The 20,635-nt window shown below is 39.0% G+C and overlaps 1 protein-coding gene across 5 annotated transcripts in view; it reads right to left on the bottom strand.

The window, feature by feature from the left end:
- The window catches only part of ESR2 (estrogen receptor 2), a 90,776-nt gene that overhangs the window by 14,596 nt on the left and 55,545 nt on the right, over nucleotides 1–20,635 (bottom strand). For 2 of the 5 annotated variants that reach the window (XM_027802567.2, XM_027802566.2), the window contains 3 exons: nucleotides 16,853–17,325; nucleotides 10,335–10,510; nucleotides 7,516–7,632 (listed from right to left, as the gene is read on the bottom strand). In XM_027802567.2, coding sequence (XP_027658368.2) covers nucleotides 7,516–7,632; nucleotides 10,335–10,510; nucleotides 16,853–17,286 — 727 coding nt within the window. In that variant the 5' untranslated portion in view covers nucleotides 17,287–17,325. The other 3 variants (XM_055716091.1, XM_027802569.2, XM_055716092.1) reach the window with 3 other exon arrangements.

Genomic DNA, 20,635 nt, shown 5'->3' with positions numbered 1-20,635 from the left:
CTACTAGACCTGGGGAATGGCAGTGTGGCAGTTTACCTTGTCAAGCTGCTGGATTCAGCGATTCCTACCATTCTTCATCCATATCCAGAGTTACATAGACCATGAGTTGTCTGAATTCCAACAAGGCAATGCAATTCTGATCCGGGGTTTCAGTTAGCAAAGAGGTCAAAACATAAGCCAAGTTAAAAATAAAGACAGTGGGGGCACAAATAATTAATTTCAGATGCTGTTGACAAGGCTTTGTCTTGCTAAATAAGATGTTAGGTGAATGCAGACTCTCAGTGGTGGAGGTTCCTCAGCTGAGATGTTTTTTTCAGGTCATAGTCCTGCCTTGTCTTCAGCAGCTGCCAAGCACCATTTGCATCAACCCTTGAGCAGGGTGAGATGCAAAGGCCAGGCAGGTACAACCTGAAGGTACTGAAAAGACTGGATAAGGACTAACAGTCTGCCAGAACTTTAAGGATGTGGAACTTAGAACTGCACATTGTCAACATTCTCATGTGCTGCCTGTTCAGTAAACCACCCCAGATGTAAAAGATAACAGGATGTTCTCAGCATTGGAGAACACCCTCTACCTGGAAACCCCAGAGATTGGAGAAGACGAATAGGCAAAGCTGGTTCAACAAATAGTCCTCAGGCATGGAGGAATCCAAGTGGAACAAGGCATTTGGAACTGGAAGCATTATCAGCACAAGTCCAGCTTAAAGTCTGCACCATTTGGGGTGCAACCTTATAAGGAATATATGTAGGATGAAATTGGTGTACTGACAGGACATTTGTACAAGTAATGGATTGAAGGAAACCAATCAATGATTTGCAGAACCAAATGCTCAGCTGAATGGCATCTAGCTAGAAGTTGTCGGAGCAGTTAGGGAAAGATAACATACCAGCAGAGACAATCAGAGCTTGAGACATTATCTTACGGTTGATTCATGAAAGCAGACTTGATACCACACAAAAAAGGTTACCTGCAGAACTACTCAAGTCCCAGAGCAATTTCTTCAATGATCTGTCTGGGCAAATCCTTTTCTTCCTGAGAGAGTCAAAGAACAGTGACTAATTTCTACAAATACACTTGGATGCTGTAGTGAACTCTGTGCTAAGCCTCATTTTGGACTAATGCACAAAGGTCAAGAGGAAACCCTTAAAGTCCTTTGTCACCTTCAGAAAAACATTAGAATAGCACAGCGGGCTGTAGACTGTTCTGAAGTCATGCACAGAAAGTATGTAAGTATTTTCCATCAGGGAAGACAAAGAGGAAAGGTCAACAGTGAGCTAAGCAACTGGAAAAAAAGTACAACTGGAGATAGATGAGGAAATGCCTAGGTATCAGGGTGCTCTATTTACAGAGAGATCCACAGCTCTGATTTCAATATCAACGTGCATGGTAGAGATGGCAACCACCAGAAGAGATCTAACTAAAGCAAGAAGCAACACTGCACATCGTTTCTACTATTTAGAAAGCTGAAGCACATTGAACATGGGCACCTTGAAGGACAGAACAAGAATAATAGCCCAGAGGGACTAAAAGCCATAGGCAGGGCAGAAGAGACGTTTTCTTGGGCTATCAGAAAACACTTGCTGCTCCACAACATGCGTAGTTTTTGTTCTTCAGTGGCTGGTGGAGCTGTGAAGCCCCCAAAAAGGAGACACATGACCACAAGTCTTTTAATTAAACACATGGAAAAGTTGCTCAGTTAAGGACCATATCTAAAATTATAAAGTCAGAAAAACTACTGGTTTAAGGGGGAACTGGGGGGAGGAGAAGATGCCTGATGACACAAGGAGGAAATTCCAGCAGCTTGGACACACCTGCCAGAAGCAATATGTAGTCAAGCAAGCACTTAGAAGCAGCTCATTGACCCTAGTTCAGTTCCTGGCACTGAAGTGAATCAAGTACACTCTTGTGGGACTCCGAATCCACTGATCAGCTGTCCTCAGCTCTGTTGTACTGTTACCCAGACTCCTCAGTGGCACAGAAAATATCAGGCCTTTGGTGCCAAGACCCAAATTATCTCTGCCAATTCACTGCTGTAAAGATTTTTAAGTAACGTTTTATAGACTACCCAAAATATAAACACACCAGGAACTGACCAGGTACTTTAAAGGTGATCAAAGAAATCAGTAAAAATTAAAAAAACCTTTTAAAAATAGTCATCCAGCATGCTTTGCTAATGGATAAAATCTTGCACAATTTTCAGCTGCGCTCCATACTCCATCTTAAAATAATTCAATCTGGTTGTGATACTTATTGACAGTATTAAAAGTCTCAGTATTTGTGGAGGGTTCTTACTGGGAAATAGCAAGCCCCTTTAAATTAGTTTACGTTATTTAACTAAATCAAGTTTCATATATATAAATATATATATTAAAAAAACCCTCCATTTAAAACAAAACCAGTTTTATAATCACATTTCCAGTGCAGAAAGCCAAAGTAGAAGTGTTCTGACATTTCTGCATAACAAACTCGTTACTAAAAAAAAAATATAGTTGGTGACAAAAAAAAATGGATGGAAAAAAACCCCTACCCAAACCAGATTCTGAATTACTGTTTGTGATCATCACCATATTTTGCCAAAGCAGGCAAAGGCTGATTCACTGAGTACTGTGCATAAAACACAGCTTGTCAGTAATTAAAAGAGATACCATTTATTTCCACATTAAAATTTATTCTGTTTGTATTTAAAAAGATTGCACTGTAAGATTACACAACTAAGAAAACATCATTTAAGCTTGCTAGTCAATTGACACATCAGAAAGTAGCAGCCTTTCCAATTAAAACAACACATTCCAACAATGTAAAGGAACTTTTATGCTTTCTATTCAAATCCAGAGTTTAGGCAGGACTGAGAAATCTTACTTGTATATCTACTAACATCCAACAGGATGTATAAGTGTTTATAAAATATTGTAAATAATTATAGACTAGCTTAATGTTTGGCTTAACTAGACACAGAGATGTGGATCAATCTGCGTACAGGCACAGCAAAGAAAGATGTATAGCTTCCCAGACTAGTGACTATTTCTGACTTTATCACAAACTTCCTAACTACATAATTGCTAATATTCATTCATGTAAAGGTAGTTCAGGTAACTGCAGAAGTGCACGAGATGATCAAATGCCTCCTTCCTACAGCACTCTCCTTATTCAGAGCTATCCTTTGTGCAAGAAAACAGCTGCATTCAGCTGAGAATGCTGGACCAAGGGCCAGAGCTCAAGCTACAGCACCATAGACCACATGGATAACTGATCACAAGAATATAAGAAATAAGACACGTTGAAAAAAAAGTCATTAAAATGAGCCTGTTGTTCACTCGTTCATATTGGCAGTGAAACACACTATTCTCAAAGCAACTCCCGCTTTACAAATTCTTTGAGAATCACCAATCCCATACAGCGGGCAGTTACATGGCACATTGCTCTTAATACTGATTTTGGTCCCTGGGAACTGCTTATGCAACTGACCAGTTCAGCAGCAACTGCAGCTTTACCCATTGAATATATTAGGATCAGTTTTTGTAAATGTTTGAACTTAAAACTTGCTCAAGTACCTAGTAGTAAATGATTATCGCTCCAGTCACTTTTGAAAGCAAATGCAAATGTTCCGGTGAGTATGCCTGTATTCATAGGGCAGACCTGCTGACAAAGAAGTTGCCATCTGCCATACACACATCAGAACATGAGCTAAAATTACAGTAATATCTACAATAGCTAAAATACAATTAATACATATGATGTCCAGAGAACGCCGTGAAACATTTTCCCCTGCTTGCTGTGTGAAAAGTCATTTACAGTATTTCAAAGTGCTATCCAGGCACCGCACAGGGCAGCCAGCACAGGAGAAAGAGTGCCAAATCCTGAGCTGTATCAGCCCACAGAGCGCTGGTTTTCTTTCTGCAAACTTGTCAAATGATGCCACTATTCAAAGGCAGTATCTCTCCATCTCTTTTTAGTACGGCCCCTCATCCTCCTCACCTGGGGTGGGGAGGGGGCAGGAAGGAGCTTTATCTTTGGAACATTTTCAATATGTTGAGAACTGGCACACAGGGCAAAAGATGCAGGAGTGGGGTGGAAGGGGGGAATAAAAGGTAAGAGCAGTCCAACGGGGAAACTGAAAACTCCTTATGGAAGAAGGTCTATTTGAGCCTCAGGAAGCAAAAATGAAAGAGTGGCTATAGCTAAGTGATGAAGCAACTTCCCTCTTCTGAACTGCCTTTGGCAAACAGCCCAGTTCATTTCAGCTCCCCAGGTAAACACCAGAAAGCTCCAAGAGAAGATCAATTTTATCCCAATCTGTTTTATTCCAGTTTGCTGGGCAGGGTTTACTGCAGTATTTCTGTTTCCCTTGTTCCTGGTGACAGCACTTTGCAATTATTTTCCTATCATTGCTAGTAGTCCTAGTGACAAAAGTTAGCAGTAGCTTTCTTAATTGGAACAGTCGGCAACACAGACTTCCCACAGAGAAATTTGCAGATGCAGTGTCTTAAGACCATCATTGTGCTTTTGGCAATGATGGCATGTCTCATAAGAAAATCATTATCACCTTAATACAAAGCACTCCCAAGCCAGCCTTCACTGAAATACCCATGGCTTGTTGGGTTGACTTCTCAACACTTACGAACATGATGACATTCAAAAGAATTTCAGACCAGAAAACTCCAGAGCAACATTTTCTTACTGCTTCCTACTGTTCAATGGCACATACTGCCTTATCACATTTACCGACAGAAACATATGCTATACGTACACACATACATACATGTGTATTTTTCTCAAGGTGTCTATTGATAATATGCAAAATGATAATTTAAAGCTTCGATGCAAACAGTACAGGTTTTATAAAAAGCTTTCATAAACTACAAAGTGGTAATTGAGGTTCTTTTATCACTTCGGCTGGGCAAGAAGTCTCCACTGAGCCAAAATGCACTTACAAGCCATTCTATCCTACCAGGGTTTTAGCAGATGTGAACAAATGCATTCAGTGAGTGACCTGGGAAAGGAGCAGAGATGGGGGAAAGACTTCATTAAAAATAAAATGTATTCTTTTATGGCTTTGTACAATAAAAAAACTGGTATTAAAGCATGCCTCTAACAAGAAAAAAATTGAAAGATAATCACTGTGGTCTGCAGGAAACAGCATTTACATTTCATGCCAGAAATACAGTCTTAAAATCTGTCTGGTTTAAATGTTGTCACCATGTGTGTCCATGCATCAGCATTACTCACAGGTGCCACAATTCACCGGGCAACTCAGACAATTCTGAGCAATTTTTTATGTTCCTTTTTCTGAAATTAAATTGTTAAGACTCTCAAATCAAATTCTCAGTAGTCTCAAATTTCAGTGCTAGTATTTAAAAAATATTTTTTAAAAATATAATTCCTGTTATTTTCTTGTTATAGTTTCAAAGTATCATTTTTGGTCTGACACCATCATTAACATCCTAGAAACATTCAGTACTGCAGGAAAATATGTTTATAAACATGTGACAAGATTAAAAGGAACACAGGCTAAGACATAAGTACATATTTTTTACTTACTACTTGTAATACCATAGTGTCTATGAGATCTAATCACAAACCAGGACTCCCTGGACAATTAGAATAAAAGGAGTAATTTAAGGAAAGCATTATGGAGGACCACCTTATAATATCATACTGGAATTGGTCTTTACAAAAACTCTCCAACTGCAGAACTGGGGCTTGATAGAAACCCCTGTTGGAAAAACTTTGACTAAAATTCTCAGTCATAAAGATGAACAAAAGACAGTGACGCTGTTCAGAAAGTAAGGTTTCAAAAGGAGTCTTATTTGCAAGCTTAAAGCTTTCCTTTCTGGAGGTCAGACAGCAAAAGTAGCTAAGACCGTATTTATGAAAAATACTGATAAAGTTGAGATACATTATCAGTGCAAAAGACAACAACAGCTTCATATAGAAAGAACCAGTTGATTTGAGCAACAGAAACTAAATGTACTTCAGGAGTATGAAAATAATACAAAGAAAAATTGAAATTGTAGCTCTAAGCCAGAAGTTACGCGCTAGAAAGGAACAGTGAGGCTGCGATCATAACAGATCATAGAATGATTATGAGCTGCTGGCATGATGCAACCATGAAAAAGGCAATTAGGATGCTTACGCAGAGAAAAGCTTCCACGGAAACAGATACGCATTAATGCTACTACAGTGAGGAGTGTTCACAGGAATACTGTCCCTGATTCTGGTCATCCAAGTGAAAACGAATTATTTCTGCCTGGAGCAGATTGAGGGACAAGCTACCCTGACGACTTCCAGATTCTGTCTACTTTCTGTTTTGCAAGAGGGGAAGATTTCTTGGTTTATTTAGCCTAATAAAACAAAGGCTGTGGAGGGCATGATGTATTCTATTTAACCAGACTGTTAACGTAAAGACAAGAGGAGCCTCTAAGCAACAAGACACTGTTGCCACAAGAACAAATAGTCATTAATTGTCCAGCAATAAATGCAGGCTGGAATTCTAAAGTATGTTACTAATGAATGAAAGACCATTTTGCAAACAGCCTTTGGATCAAAACACTGGGAGGATGAAAACACTGCCTAGCCTTGAAATAGAAATAGGTATCTACACTAAATAGGATGAAATGAGATGCACGCCTGCAAATCACAGTGGATCAAGCACAGTGATCTTCTCCTTTCCACTCCAGTGGTCCTACGTGATGTTTTCTAGCATGATTTCTGTCATGTATATTGGGCAACCTATAAGAAACAACAACAAACCTTGACTGTGAAAGTATAGTAGATACTGAAATACCTTTCAAGTGATTTTATTCTTAAATGTAACTTTTATAATATCAACTATAAATGTACAACTACATTGAAGTCACATCACTGCAAGTACAAGATACGAATAAGAGAAAAGACTGGATAATTGTGACTGGTGCAGTGACAAACAGCAGGTATCCACTTTGGATGAGGAGCTACAGGGCATCATTTGAAAATAACCTCTTCTGGACAAGATGTCCCCTAATGCTAATTTTTGGAAGCTTGGCAGTTTTCAGGAATAGTTTCACTTAAGTACTAGCCTCACTCTTACACTCCTCCCAAGGCATTCACTCTTGCCGCTGCTGGAGGCAGGATACCAGGTTAATTAACTACTGCCTTAATGCAGAACTGCTGTTCTTGTATTACATTTAACTAACAGAGCACAGTACAGGCTCATTTACCCCATATCAAAAGGGATTTCGGTTTGGTTTGAGGCTCAGGCAGCAGCAGGTCTTGTCTTTTCATTCTGCAGAACACAGCATGCAAGAAAACTGTCTTCACAGAGCTCTGGGGAGGTACTATGGCTTTCATGTGCTTAACCTATACCATACTCCTTCCCACACATTTTCTTCTGTAAATGAAACCCCTCCTTCTGCGTTAAGAATTGGTACATTCCTTCCTATAAAAGCAGCTCAAGCTTTCCTCCAAGTGCCTGTTGTGCCTTTTTAAAAAAAAAGCTAGCAAAATCCAAGCAAACAACACAGACATGCAAAACTCACCACATTTCATCATTCCCACTTCATAACATTTCCGTAGCCGGCATGCCTGGCAGCTTTTACGCCTGTTTTTATCTATTGTGCATTGATTGGTAGCTGGGCAGATGTAATCATTATGTCCTGCAGCAGAGTAAGAAGAGAAAATTTAACATCTCCAGCAGTTTCTCTTGTTTTTTTCCCCTAATAAGGACCTTCTCAATTTTAAACATCTCAACTTCTTCACATGCATATATCTAAGCTCCATTCAACTGATGCAAAAAAGCATATTTAAGCCTATTCTGAAAACATTGAACTGTGGCCTCAAAAAGTAACCAGCCAACACAGGCCAGCTTTTAGTGATGACTGTTAAGATAACCAAGCACCTTCTAACTAACTCATTTTTGAGAATGGGGCACATACTCTTGTGGAAATTTGCTTCCAGCCTCCAACTTCTTACTGTATACTGGGACTCTGCAGGTGACAGCAGCTTTTTTTTTTTCCTCAGCAGAGTTGAAAACAGCAGCGCACACAGCTTCGCTCCTGCAAGGATTTAAGTAAACTACAGCTCTATTTACCGAGCTTTCTGACATGGTAAGTTCCAGGAATGAAGAAGCCTTTGGAGGACTGACCCTGGACCAAAGTTAATGAAAAAAAAAAAAAAAAAAAGCAGCTACTGTACTGTATAATACAAAGGAAAGCACAAGCAGAAGGTACAACTTTTAGATATTCTGGACAAGTGTTTCCTCTTATTTTCATGTTACCACTACAGACTCTTCTGTTCTCCTCTACTTCTCTCCTACTTCACCCTGTCCCCACACAAACCCCTTTACATTATTCTATTTCATTAATCAATAATCTGGTCCAAAGGTTTATTACTGTACACTGGACTTGCGTATGCTCTTGGTGTAAATACAGTTGGATCGTCTCCTGCCAAATACTGGTAATCTCTCTTGCAATTGTTATCAAAGGGCAAAAAATATTCACACATTTACATTTCTTAATGTCTTTCCTCTCTGGTTGTGTTTTAGGTTACTTTTTTTTCAAACTTTAAGAGTAGATCAGGCAAAGATACAACTACTAGAGTTTTTTTACTTGATGCAAGTCCAAGAGTTCATGTCCCCAGGAGTAATTATTTAACTGAACCATTGTGACTATTTCCTTGCAAAATTAAAATAATTCTAACCTTGAATTTTTGAACCGACAATTTTAAAAAGAAGAGATCAGCTTAGTTTGTCCTGTTTCCTACTGGCAGATATGACCCAAAAACAAATTACCGTTTATCACTCTTCACACAACATGTGGGAAAGGAGGAGGAAGCTCTCTGTTGCACTATAAGCCAAGCACACAGGACTAAAGTGGTTTAAAACTCCTGTGTCCTTGGGATAATTTAGCTTTCAGGCAGATGTTAAGAGATGTGGAACAAATACACTAAACTACAAACTTGGACCAGTCGAGGAGACCACACACAGTTGCTCAGTCACATAATCTAATTTTAATTGGACATTAGCCCAACATCTTGGTCTATGGTAGGCCCAGAATTTTACTTTTATAACCTTTACATCCTTCATAACAACAGTTGCAACTGAGTGCTTGATAGCGTTTTATGCCAAGAGCTTACTTTATTTGAATTACAAACCAATGTTACCTGACAGGGTACATTAAGGTGTACAAACGGCTACAATGGGTAACTTGTTCATGGCCAAAGCACATGTGAGCAAGGCAGAGCAAGCAAATAATTTTCCTGACAGAAAACACTTTGAGATCAAATTCTGTCTCCACTTGTGACAAACTGGAGACAAAGTCCTCTTCAATTATTTTAAAGTCAAAAGTACTTGCACCGGTTAACAGAAATTGTTATTCACCCATGCAGAACTTGCACAACAAATTGAAAAGGCACTCAAATTTTGAGTTAAATTTTACTCTAATGGTGATGCCAACTCTGCCATATTGAACCAAAAAGAATATCTCAAGATTGCTGAAGGCTTGGTGTGCAGAAGGGAACATTACAGACTGAAAAATATCAGGATTTTCTGTTAGTATCTGCATGCACTGTCTAACATCAATCCAATTAAGTTTTCACCAAAAGGCCCCAGATGAGGCCAAAGAGCATAACTACAGCAAAGGTTAAAGTAATGAAGTGGTCCAATGCTGCAATACGGTGTGTAAGGCACTGCTCGTAGGCTGTGGTAACAAACATGGAGACCTACATTTACTTCATACTGCAGCCACTTGGCAAGTTTGAACTAAATACCAAATATTTAAGGTTTTAAACACTGAAGTGGAAATTTTAGATAGATCTGGCAGAGTAAGAAATACTGGGTGGAGGACTGAGAAGTAATAATCAGGTTTGTAGTGAATACTCACCATGCATATTTTTATATCCTACATACTGTGTAGATATTATATGCTATGACTCAACAGCTCCAGGCAACATACTCTTGTCAAAAATAGTTCCTGGCAAGTAAACTCTCCAAACAATTACCTACTCTAACTGTATCTATTATAACAATTTCACAATTACTATGTCTACTCTGGGACACAAACTGCAATCCGATTCACAGGTCTGCAGTGCCATCCCACCAAGGCCTTTGCTGCAGGACCTTCCTCTTCTATGTATTCTACCTCTTCTCTCAAGAGATCAATTGCTCACTTCGTAATGTTTCCAGATCTTGGAAGAACATAAAAGCCAAGATAAAGTAATCAAATCATGTTTTGTTCTATTTTCAGCATGCAGTACCATACACCAGGATTTCAGATCAACTCATTACTAGATCAACTGCTGCAGCCCCCAATCATATGAAACAACTTATTTGACCAAAGTTATCAGAAGCTGATCCTCCTACCTTGAATACTTCTTTTAAAGAACGCTTTGCATCCTTCACACGACCAGACTCCATAGTGGTATCCTGAAGCATAGTCACTGCAGACTGCACAGAAGTGGGCATCCCTTTTTGAGCCAGGATTATTCGCAATTGGGCTTGTACAGTCATTGCCATTAGGTTTTCTTTTTAATGTTTCTCTGACAGAAAAGAAAAACATTGATTACAAAAGAGAACTAATCTATGTTGCAAAGAGTTTCATTATTTTCCATTGCCTCCTGTTCTCTCTATATAGAGTCTTCTTATTACCAAACACAGGATAGTGTGAAACACTGTTAAGCCTTTTTCTGATAAAGTTATTTAAAGTGTATAGCCTGATCCCACAGCTTTTAATGACAACAGGCTATAAAGTTTTAAAATAGTCAAAGGCATAAAACTGGACTGCTGATGTGTCATTCACATGAACTCTGGGAAAATCATATGGAATGCTGATGGATCTTGAAGAATTCTTGGAAATGTACAAGTCCAGGAATTTGTGGACCAAGTGGGCTTTGCCTCTGTGAAGCTTTGCCAGGAAAATGCAAACTCAGACAGCTTGGACTGACATCACAAACATTACCACAAACAGAGCTGCAGTTATTTCGTACTGTTAGCAAGGCAAAATTCTAGACGGAGCAATACACATCTAGTCTCAACTATTTAACACTTTAAACGAGGCTGTATTCATTCAATAAGATGCTGGAGACAAATATCTCAAGACGTGAATCTCAGTCTGTAAGACCAACTCAATGTTAGACAAAGTTTTCTGTTCAAGGTTATGATCCACGTTGATCACCTAAATGCTAACTAAAAGGAAGTCTGAAGACAAGAAGAATGGAGAAACACATTTTTTTAAATACAAAAAGTATTGAAAATACTCTCGTACATTTAAGAAATTATCACTCCATATAAATTGGTAAGATATAGGCATTCCTGAAGTACTACAAATATTTCCAACTTACTGGAACTATTCTTAGTGACTGGATTAAAATTAGAACAGGATAAAAACATGAAATAACAGCCAATTCCTGACACCAAGATGCTGTAAACAAAAAGCTAGAGGAACGGAACTTGGGTTATCTGCAAAGCTGTATTTAGGTATAGGAAGTACATCCATTGCATATTTTTTCTCTCGACCTCATTTTCGTGGTGGTTTTAGCTTGTCTTACCTTCATGGTCAATACAAGTTTTAGATAGAAAATAGTGTCATGTGCAAACTGTCAGCAGCAGTTTGACAAAAGGAAACTGTATAGTCAATTTTAGGTGTACACTTAAGCACAGAGGCAGAAGTTAAAAACTGTATAATCTTCCTCATCCCACCTTCTGCAGGATTAAGAAGGAGAAGTATCGGTTGGGATAAAACAGCAGGTAGAACGGTTTACAGCTTCTAAAGAACAAGGGTACATTGCCAGAGCAGAAGAAGCTTGTTTATCGACAAGATCAAGTTTAAACAGAACAGTAGAAACTTGCTGGAAGTGCTGTCAAAGAAGCTTTAACTAACATATTAAAAGTAGACTTTGTGCTGGCTTTATGACAGGAGATAAGGTCAAACACACCCACATGCCAACTAAAAACCAAGTTTATAAGTATTTGAGGAGAATGTGCTCCAATTTCCTAGAAGAAAATCTGGAAAGGAAAAAAGGTGGTTCTCTAAGCAACTTCCAAACCCGAAAATTTAAAGTATTTGTTGTACAGCTAGTTATTGCAAGCTTTTAAAAAAACGTTAATTCATTCAGATATGGCAAGGCATATGGGTGTTTAGATGTTTAACAAGCCCAGCCTTCGATTACATACACATACCCTGCCCCTGTAAATGGGTTGCTGAATCTCCATTTCCCCTGCTGCCACGCTGGGAGGATCAGTGTGGGGGAACATGCCCTTAGAACAACAGGCCTGTATCACACACGCCTCATATGCTGCCAACACAAGGAGGAAAAAGCATTGCTATTCCCTCCTGTTTCCCTGTATTTGGAAGGAAAAAGTAATCTGGTCTTTCAGATTAGTAGAAGCAGTATATTTTTAATCTCTACTTGGGAATCATGATCCAATTGTGAGAGTCAGAAGAGAATAAAAACCAGCTAGAGAGCATCTCAGTGACTGAGATTTATTTTGTTTTGTGATGTTTATTGCCCTTGTTAAAGCACTGCGACACTTTGGGTGAAAATAAAGAAAAAGCACACACCATAACTTCTCACTGAGGAGTGTTGGGTTTTACCTTCCAGCCATGACAAGTGTTTTAAAACCCACCTCTTCCTCTGCTTAAAAGTTTTACAACATGCATGCCACGTGACTTCTGCAGACTGGCAAAGAGCTTGCACACGGAGCAGCCGTCTGGAAGGGATTCCTCCTGCAGGCCAAACAGGCATCAGATCTGCTCGCCTGGGATGGCTGCAGCAGGAGGTTCAAACCCAATCATTTTGTTTCTGTTGTCTTTAAGGACAACAGAACCAGGAAACAGTCGAAGGCTTTAAAGTACATGTTCCTTACCCTGAGAACCTCGCAACCAGACAGCAAACCAGAGCTGGTGGCCCCACGTGTGGTTAGAGACCACCTCCCAGAGCTGTTGGGACTGGTCCATGCCAGCATGCTCAGCAGACAAATGAGCTGCCAGATCCTCCAGAAGAACTGGTGGTCACTGGCTGGAAGCCCACAGAGATCCTATACCAAAGGATGCATGAAAATGGGGGATATTACCCTGGCTGCTACCGAGGAACCACATGGACAAAGATTTATAGCTTTACACCTCCTAGTACTGCTCTCTATTTTATGACCATGGTTTCTATATAGAGATATTAAGTTTCCATAAAGAGAACTAAGATATTTTTTGAAAGTAGTAAGCCAGTGATTTCCTACTAGGCACCAACAGTGACAAGATGATTACCCTAAAGGAGGAGGAATTAGCAAGACTATTTAAGTTATTCATGCCTTCTAACTACCTCTAGCTTTGCCACGGCAAATGTTTGATGCATATGCCACACCTCAAAAACTTGAACCTAAACTCAACTTTTTGTTAGAAATTAAGAAGAGTGGCAAGGATTTGACCTAGGAAATAGCAAGATTTGCTCACAGTCTTTATTGTCTGTCAGGTGTTTGTTTTTTTTTTTTCTATTGTACATTATAAGAAGAAGAGAGGAAAAAAAAAACACTGAGAAAATGAAAAAAATTTTCCATTAAATAAAAAAATGATAGTCCAGATTTTATAATTTCTTGTTAACTCTTCCTTCCCTCCTACAAGCCACTGGCGTGTTCAGTGCCTGGAGGTAATTCAATCTCACACAAGCCTAAGCTGTAGGATAAATAAGGCTCTTCCTTTTTCTCCCAGAATGTGTGCAAGACAATGGGCAAAAATCAGCTGAAGACTACTGTTCAGTCTTTATCTTTCTCATTTTCTAGAGACTCCCTCCACTGTAACTTCTGCAATTGTTAATACCGCACAGTTGTCAATATTTGTATCTCCAAAGCACAGATTCTGCTACGCTCCAAACATGGATTAATATACTGAAAATCATGCCATTGATATCTCAAAACTAAGAGACATATTTTTGCTTAATGTCTGTAACTATTCCATCATAAAATGGAGATGCCAACCCATCACCTCAAAGAGGCTTCCCGATACTTTTAAGTGCTCAACAGAATAAGCACAATAAAAAAGCATAGGAGAATAATGCAAATAATTATGGCTTAAGAGCAGATTTTAAACAATGTATAAACATGATATTAGCACACTGTGAAATAGACAAAGTTACTAAATAATTTCTAATTAAGCAAGCATTGCTAGCCTGTGTACCCCAAAACCTTTACTTACATGGTCTACGTGCAATCAGTCAGAAGCACAAGGAAAATAGTAGAAAAGAACAAATTACGTTCTAGAAATATTACTCTGGCAACTTCATAAAGTTTCCTAATACTTTTTTGAAAGTAATAGATCTGTTCATTTTGAAAATAAACCTTTTGTTTCTTCAATTAAAATCCTTTTATTTAGGGGATGAAGGCAGAAATCAATTTCAGACTGCTTTTAAATATAATTACATTGTCACATGCCTTTTCTCTTTATGTCATTTTACTATCAATTGAGTGATCCTGCTCCAACAACATTTATGAGACTATTTCTATTGTCCTCACTAGATACAGGACCTATTATCACCAATATTGCCATTTCATACAAAAAAATGGGTCTCAAAGTTCACATCTATTTTTACATGGAATACAATTTTTGTTTAACTATTGGTGCAAAGTAATACTATGCTCCTTAACATTTGCATTTAACAAAGTTAAACACATTTCTTCTGTGTTCATATAACGAACCTATTCATGAGGAAATGGAATGCTGAGAATTCAAGATTCCTTATTTTAAGCTACAAGGAGATCCAAATTGCCCAGTGATCACCTTCAGCAAAGCAGACTGCATTAGTTTAGCTAATGTGAATGGAAAATAAACTATTCTCACGCTGACATCTTGCTTTATTTTGAAAGGTAAAATAAACCGTGTAACAGGTTTAAACACATAGGAATGCTTTCTTACTCATCTTTCAAACAAAAACCCTTTTCTCAAACTATAACGCTGTTTAAAATTATTTACACTTTAAAGCATTAGTCCCTCCCTTCCCCCAGAGCTACTCCTTTAAGTTTCAATCTCAAGAATTCTTCCTTCAAGGTATAATCTATGAATCTGTAGTGTCACAGTCATTGTTCCCATGGCAATAAATATAACGTTCATGACATTAATTTAAGACTTCACCAAAGGATAAAGCAAAAGGAAACACAGGGCTTTGCCTTTTTTTTTTTCTTTTCAGCCTTATTTCAGAACAGATATCCACAATAATGAAACTACAGCTCTTGCTTTTTGTGTTTCCATGTCAAATTATTTTTTCCCCTTTTTTACAACTTCTATACACAAAAGGGGGTTACAGTGCATCACGCTGAGACAAATGAAACATTGAGAAGGTCCAGCTACCAAGCAACACATTAGTTACTTGCTGCTGAACAATAAAGGTCACAAATTTAGACCCCAGATTTCATTGACTTCTGTTTAAGTTAGGTCATCATCAGCTACAAGAGCAACAGTCTGTATGAATCTACACAGATGGCAGAAGACTGACTTAAAACTCCAGTGTGGCAGGTTTGGTTTCCCTTCTGTCTGTGTAGAAGCACACTGCAGAGCATCAGATGGGGAGCTCTTGCTCTTGGGCTATTCCAGCTGCTGTCCCATCATCTGGACAGCTTCAAACACTGACCTACAGCAGCCTTTCCAGAGCTGTCAAAGTTTTGAAACATCAGCCAAAGTGGGAAGGGTTTGGATGTTAGCCCTATTCATATTAGACCTGCTTGGGGAATTTTTCTGTGTATGTGCCACCCAAACACCCAATCCACACACCTCCACTTAAAGTAGATTTGCACTCCAGAACTGCCTGCTACTCTCTGCTGACTCCAAATAAAGCCTAGCCAGGTGGCCAGGCTGAAGATCTGTGCAGCCTACAAGTCAGGAGATGCAGATCTCACATCTTTGCCCTGTGCAGACAACATAAGGCCCACAAATTGCAGAAGGAACATGGGTAGTCTCAAAAATAGTGCAAACCCTTTATTAACAATTGAACTAAAACTGTTGCCAGGACACACTAGTTTTCATACCAACAAGAACTGCTGAAGTTAAATAAGGAGCCCTATGAATAAACATACAGCTGCTAAAACAGGAACAGCACCTGCAACACCCTGAGCTTTTATCCATCCAACAGCTGGTGTGTCCGTGAATGGAGTAATTTCCTCAGCTGATGATCTACACACTGCTTATGGTTTGTAATATAAGTAAATGTGCAGAATGGGAACATGTTTTTGCAAATACAGTTTCTTTACAGCTGAAAATTTAGCCCATGAATCTGCTGTTTACAACATCTTTATAAAGTCAGTTGAGAACAGCAACAAGAAACGTCATCAGACTTTTTCAGTAGCAGCACCCTTTTGAACATAGACTCACAGACAGAATCATTCTGGTTGGAAAAGATGCTGCTCTGTGACTGTTAATATTAAAACCAAAAGACAAAGAAAACATTTCCCTTAAATTCCAAGCCAATGAAAATCCTTCACAACTATTAGATGCGGTAAAAAAAACCACAACAAAAACCACCCAACCGAAAAAAAATCCAGATAAAATGGAATTCAAACACTGTATGAAAAGAAAAAAAGAATGAACCTTTACTTCTTTCACTCAAAGGACTTAATTTGCCAGAGTAGTTACAGAGTAGTACCTAGAAGTCTTGAACTTTTGTTTGTACACAGCAAAGAGTTGCCACATTGAAGGCAGTTGTAGTGTTTTGTGTTGGTGTACAGTTCAATAGCTCAAGAGAACTATTGAAAAAAACCTTCTGTTTCAGAAGTTACATTAAAAAAAAAAGAGACCAACGTATAGAAGTCAAATGTAAAAAAAAAAAAAAAAAAAAAGACTTAAAAGAACTTAAGAAACTGTAAATAATGTTCAGCAAAGTTTTAAAGAAATGAGTAGGACTGACCTGGTCACAGGTAGCACTGGCTCCATCAGGCTTGCCTCACACCAGGGACTCTTTGGCTGCTCTGCATACAGAAGCGATGACTGACAGTGCAATGTCAGAGGGGAGAGATGGCCAGGACCAGACCATAATGCACTGGGGCTTGATGTTTGCCTCACAGACACACTCTCTGAATCACCGAAACTGCTGGCAATGTTGTAATTCATCATAGCAGGACTGCAGAATGCCATTGCAGAATATTCATGTCTGTTTTCCATGTAAGATGAGGGAATATAGACTGGACTGTGTTCTGCTGTCAACGTGGACTGATTACAGCTGTAGGGAACTGGAGAGATGATACCAGCAGGTGAGGTTTTCAATTCTGTTTTACTGCATCCAATATCCTGAAGTGGCAGCAACTGAGAAAGGTCCTTGTGAGAAGATGCACACAGGGACATTTTGAAGCAAGACTGAAGATTGTTGTTTAAATATTCATCCTAAGATGGTAAAGGTATAAAAAAAGTTGAATTAAAAACTAGTAAAGTTCTGCATTAAGTCTTTCCTAGAAAAGAAAAAAGGAATCAGTAAAACAGAGAATATAAGAATATCCTGTTAAAACAGATTACATACCAAATGCACTTCAACAGTCAAGGTACAAATTTACTACCTTTAAGAAAAAGAAAGATTTCTAGAACTTCCTTAAATGAAGGCCAAGACACACATTGAGTTCAAACTCCCTTAAAAAATAATTTGAAAAATATTTAAAAAAAAATAATCACTTGAAATCTGAAACAAAGATACAGGTGACAACTTGGATCTTAACAGAAGTAACTTGTTACAACAAGGGTAAAACTGCTCTACGCCGAGGCAAAACACAGCTACGGTGTGAGTGCCCTGAGAAATCAATTCTCTTTATAAAACTCACCATCTCCTGCTCCCTCTAAGTGTACTACTTCAGCCCTCCCTTTATCAACACAAACATGTAACAGCAGATATTTTGAAAACACACACACACACCCCCAAACTCCACTGCACATCCCTCTCCACAGAGGAGGAAGACGTGTAATGGATGTCTGTAAGCAATGCAACTTCATCACCGAGAGGTCCCTGGATATGGCACCTCTGAACAGAGCCATTATAAAAGTAGAAGTCACAAAATACAGATATTTCCAGAGCCAAAACCACAGAACTCAAGTGATTTCATCAGGTCTGGAAGTTTTATAATTTCTTGCTACTCTCGAGCCCCATCCCAACTATACTCTCCATCCTTCCTCCCATCCGAACCAACTATCAAAACAGACACCTTAATTTGCCCACTGTAAATACTCTGCCAGATTTAGGTATATCCAAATTACTGAAGAGAGAAAAAAATTTTAAAAGAAAAAAAAAACCAAAACAAAACCAAAACAGGTCCACCAAAACTATCCTCCTAAGGCATAACCCTGTCCTGGAAGCATTACTTTTACAGTAGCACTTAAAAATATTTCTTTTTATTCTTCACTAAGGATTTCATCTGCAGCTCATTCCAGCTTTGAACACAGACATGCAGCCCTCTTATAGCTTGCAATCCAAAACAATTCTGTTTCCAAAACAGCAAGTTCCAGCCCCCAAAACTGATATTGTAGTGTACTTTTGCAGATGGTAATAAGATCTTAACGTAAAAAACAATAATAATCACAGAGTAATTAAAAAGTCACCCACAGCTTTGCTATTCCAGAAGCGGGCAAGGTACTGATGATATTCTTACCTTTTTTCACCTCACATGACCATAAAGCAAGATGAGGAAGATTCAAACACAGGCTTGCTGAATTACCAGCAATCTTCCTATCTCTAAAATTCTCAGCCAGATGGCATTTCTAATATGCCACCTTGGGGATAGACACATTTTTCCTCTCTAAGGCCAGGACGATGGAGGCAAAAACATAAAATGTAAGAAACTGACTTTTTGAATAAAATGGGTAGTTTAGGGTCCGTCCTTCCTTCTCACTTTCTGTTGATGAAACTGAAGATATCTGCAGAAATAACCAGAAACTCGTTTAAATCATCTTGGGCACTTCAAACCCAGCTGCTGTTTTTTCCTTTGTGGGAAACAGGAAAATGAGATATCTCAGCAGCTGTTTACATCCAGCAGTTGTTGCGCTGGAACGCTGATGCAGTCAAACCAGGAGAGTCTGACCTCACCCCTCACACAATCCACACGCTTCGCTTGCCCCTGCCAGATGCTCCACGGTCTCCTCTAAGAGAAATCAAGCATCATTCAGTTCTCACTGCAAAAAGCACTGACAATCCCAAAGGTGCTTTCACTCCCAAATTATGGGGCGGGTAGCCCACGAAATTTTTAAGCAGCAGATGATGGAACTACAAAATGATTTTAAGACTGTTTTCAGTGGTTACTACAAATGGGCCCAGTGAGCTTACTGAATTCAAAATTCATGTAAAGCTTCTGTGTAGGTGAAGCTGCGTATCATTTGTGATCTCAGGGGCTGCATGTATTTAAGGTGTGCGCGAACATTCTGCAAGAGCATCGGGAACATCCAGCAGGAGCTGCCTGCACTAACACCTCCCTCTGCCCTCCCCCCAAAAGGCCCCACAGTGCAGGGTAACCCCAAACCCTTTGGAGAGAAGGCCCTGAGAGGCATTACAACAACACCTTCGTGCAGTCAGCTACAGGCATTCTGCGTTGATACTTTGATAGTTTTTTCAGCAGACAGCTGGTTGTGTAGCTTCCCTCCAACATCTGGAAAAAACATGCATGTACGCTGTAGAAGCAGAGAGAATGCAGAATGGGTACTACACAATTTTACAAACTGAAATAAGCTGAGATTTAGGCCATGGGTTTTTGGACAGGTAATCCACTCGAGTGGTTTGCAAAATAACTGCTTATTTAGCAGAAGGCCATACTGTTTCCACAGGGCAGCAAATAGTATTTAGAAACATACACAGGAGTTTAGAGAAGCAAGAGTGAAGTTTGGTTTAGAGGGAGGAGTCGCGCAAGCTTGAAAAGTCAGTACAGCCTTCCTCAAAAACAGACTGCTCATGACTTATTTACAAAACAAGGGACACTCGGTTCCAGGAGGTTAAAAAAAAAAAAATCACAACTGTACTCACGGTCTTCAGCAGACTGCAATACAGCGAAAAAATAACAGCATTGGCTTAAAATAATTAACTTGGGTAGCAGAAATAGTTTAGCCACAGTAGACTATGGATCTACCTGAGATCACATTGTTCACATTTCCTTATAGCCGAGAATTTAAAATGGAAAGCCCAGAACCTCACAAATAAAATGAAACTGCTGAAGTCATCCAGTATTGCTCAGAAGGTCCTAAAAATTGACTGTTGTGAAGTTCTCTGTCTTAAAGAAGGACTGCAGATGGAGGGAACCAGATCTTCAGATTTAAGGCTGGAGAAAACAAACTCCACCAATACCTCAGAAGGAAGCACAACCACATTTAAGCCAAGGACTGCAAGTAGTGCAATAGGCTAATAAATGTGTTCCATCCTGGTGTAATGTCCTCATATCTTAAGCACCATTCATTAAAAAGAAATTAAAATTCCACAGAAAGTGAACTCTTGTCCCAACACTTCCTCCTTTTTAAAAGTGAGATTCAACTATAAAGCACGCTATTTACATCTAGTCTGTTATCACTGCACTATGTCTGTACCGGACACAGAAACAAAACAGGTATCCATTAGTTTTACACTGCAGTCTTTTGGGAGACTGTAAATATTTCAATCCACTTAAGTCAGTTTAGCTTAGCAAGACCATCAACAACTGAAAGCCATTATTAAGTAAACAGTCGTTCCATC

Source organism: Falco cherrug, chromosome 7 (assembly GCF_023634085.1).
Source record: "Falco cherrug isolate bFalChe1 chromosome 7, bFalChe1.pri, whole genome shotgun sequence".
In the NCBI taxonomy this organism is placed as follows: Eukaryota; Metazoa; Chordata; class Aves; order Falconiformes; family Falconidae; genus Falco; species Falco cherrug.
The sequence above is the reverse complement of the archived record's forward strand: the minus strand, read 5'-3'. Positions and strand labels throughout refer to the sequence as shown.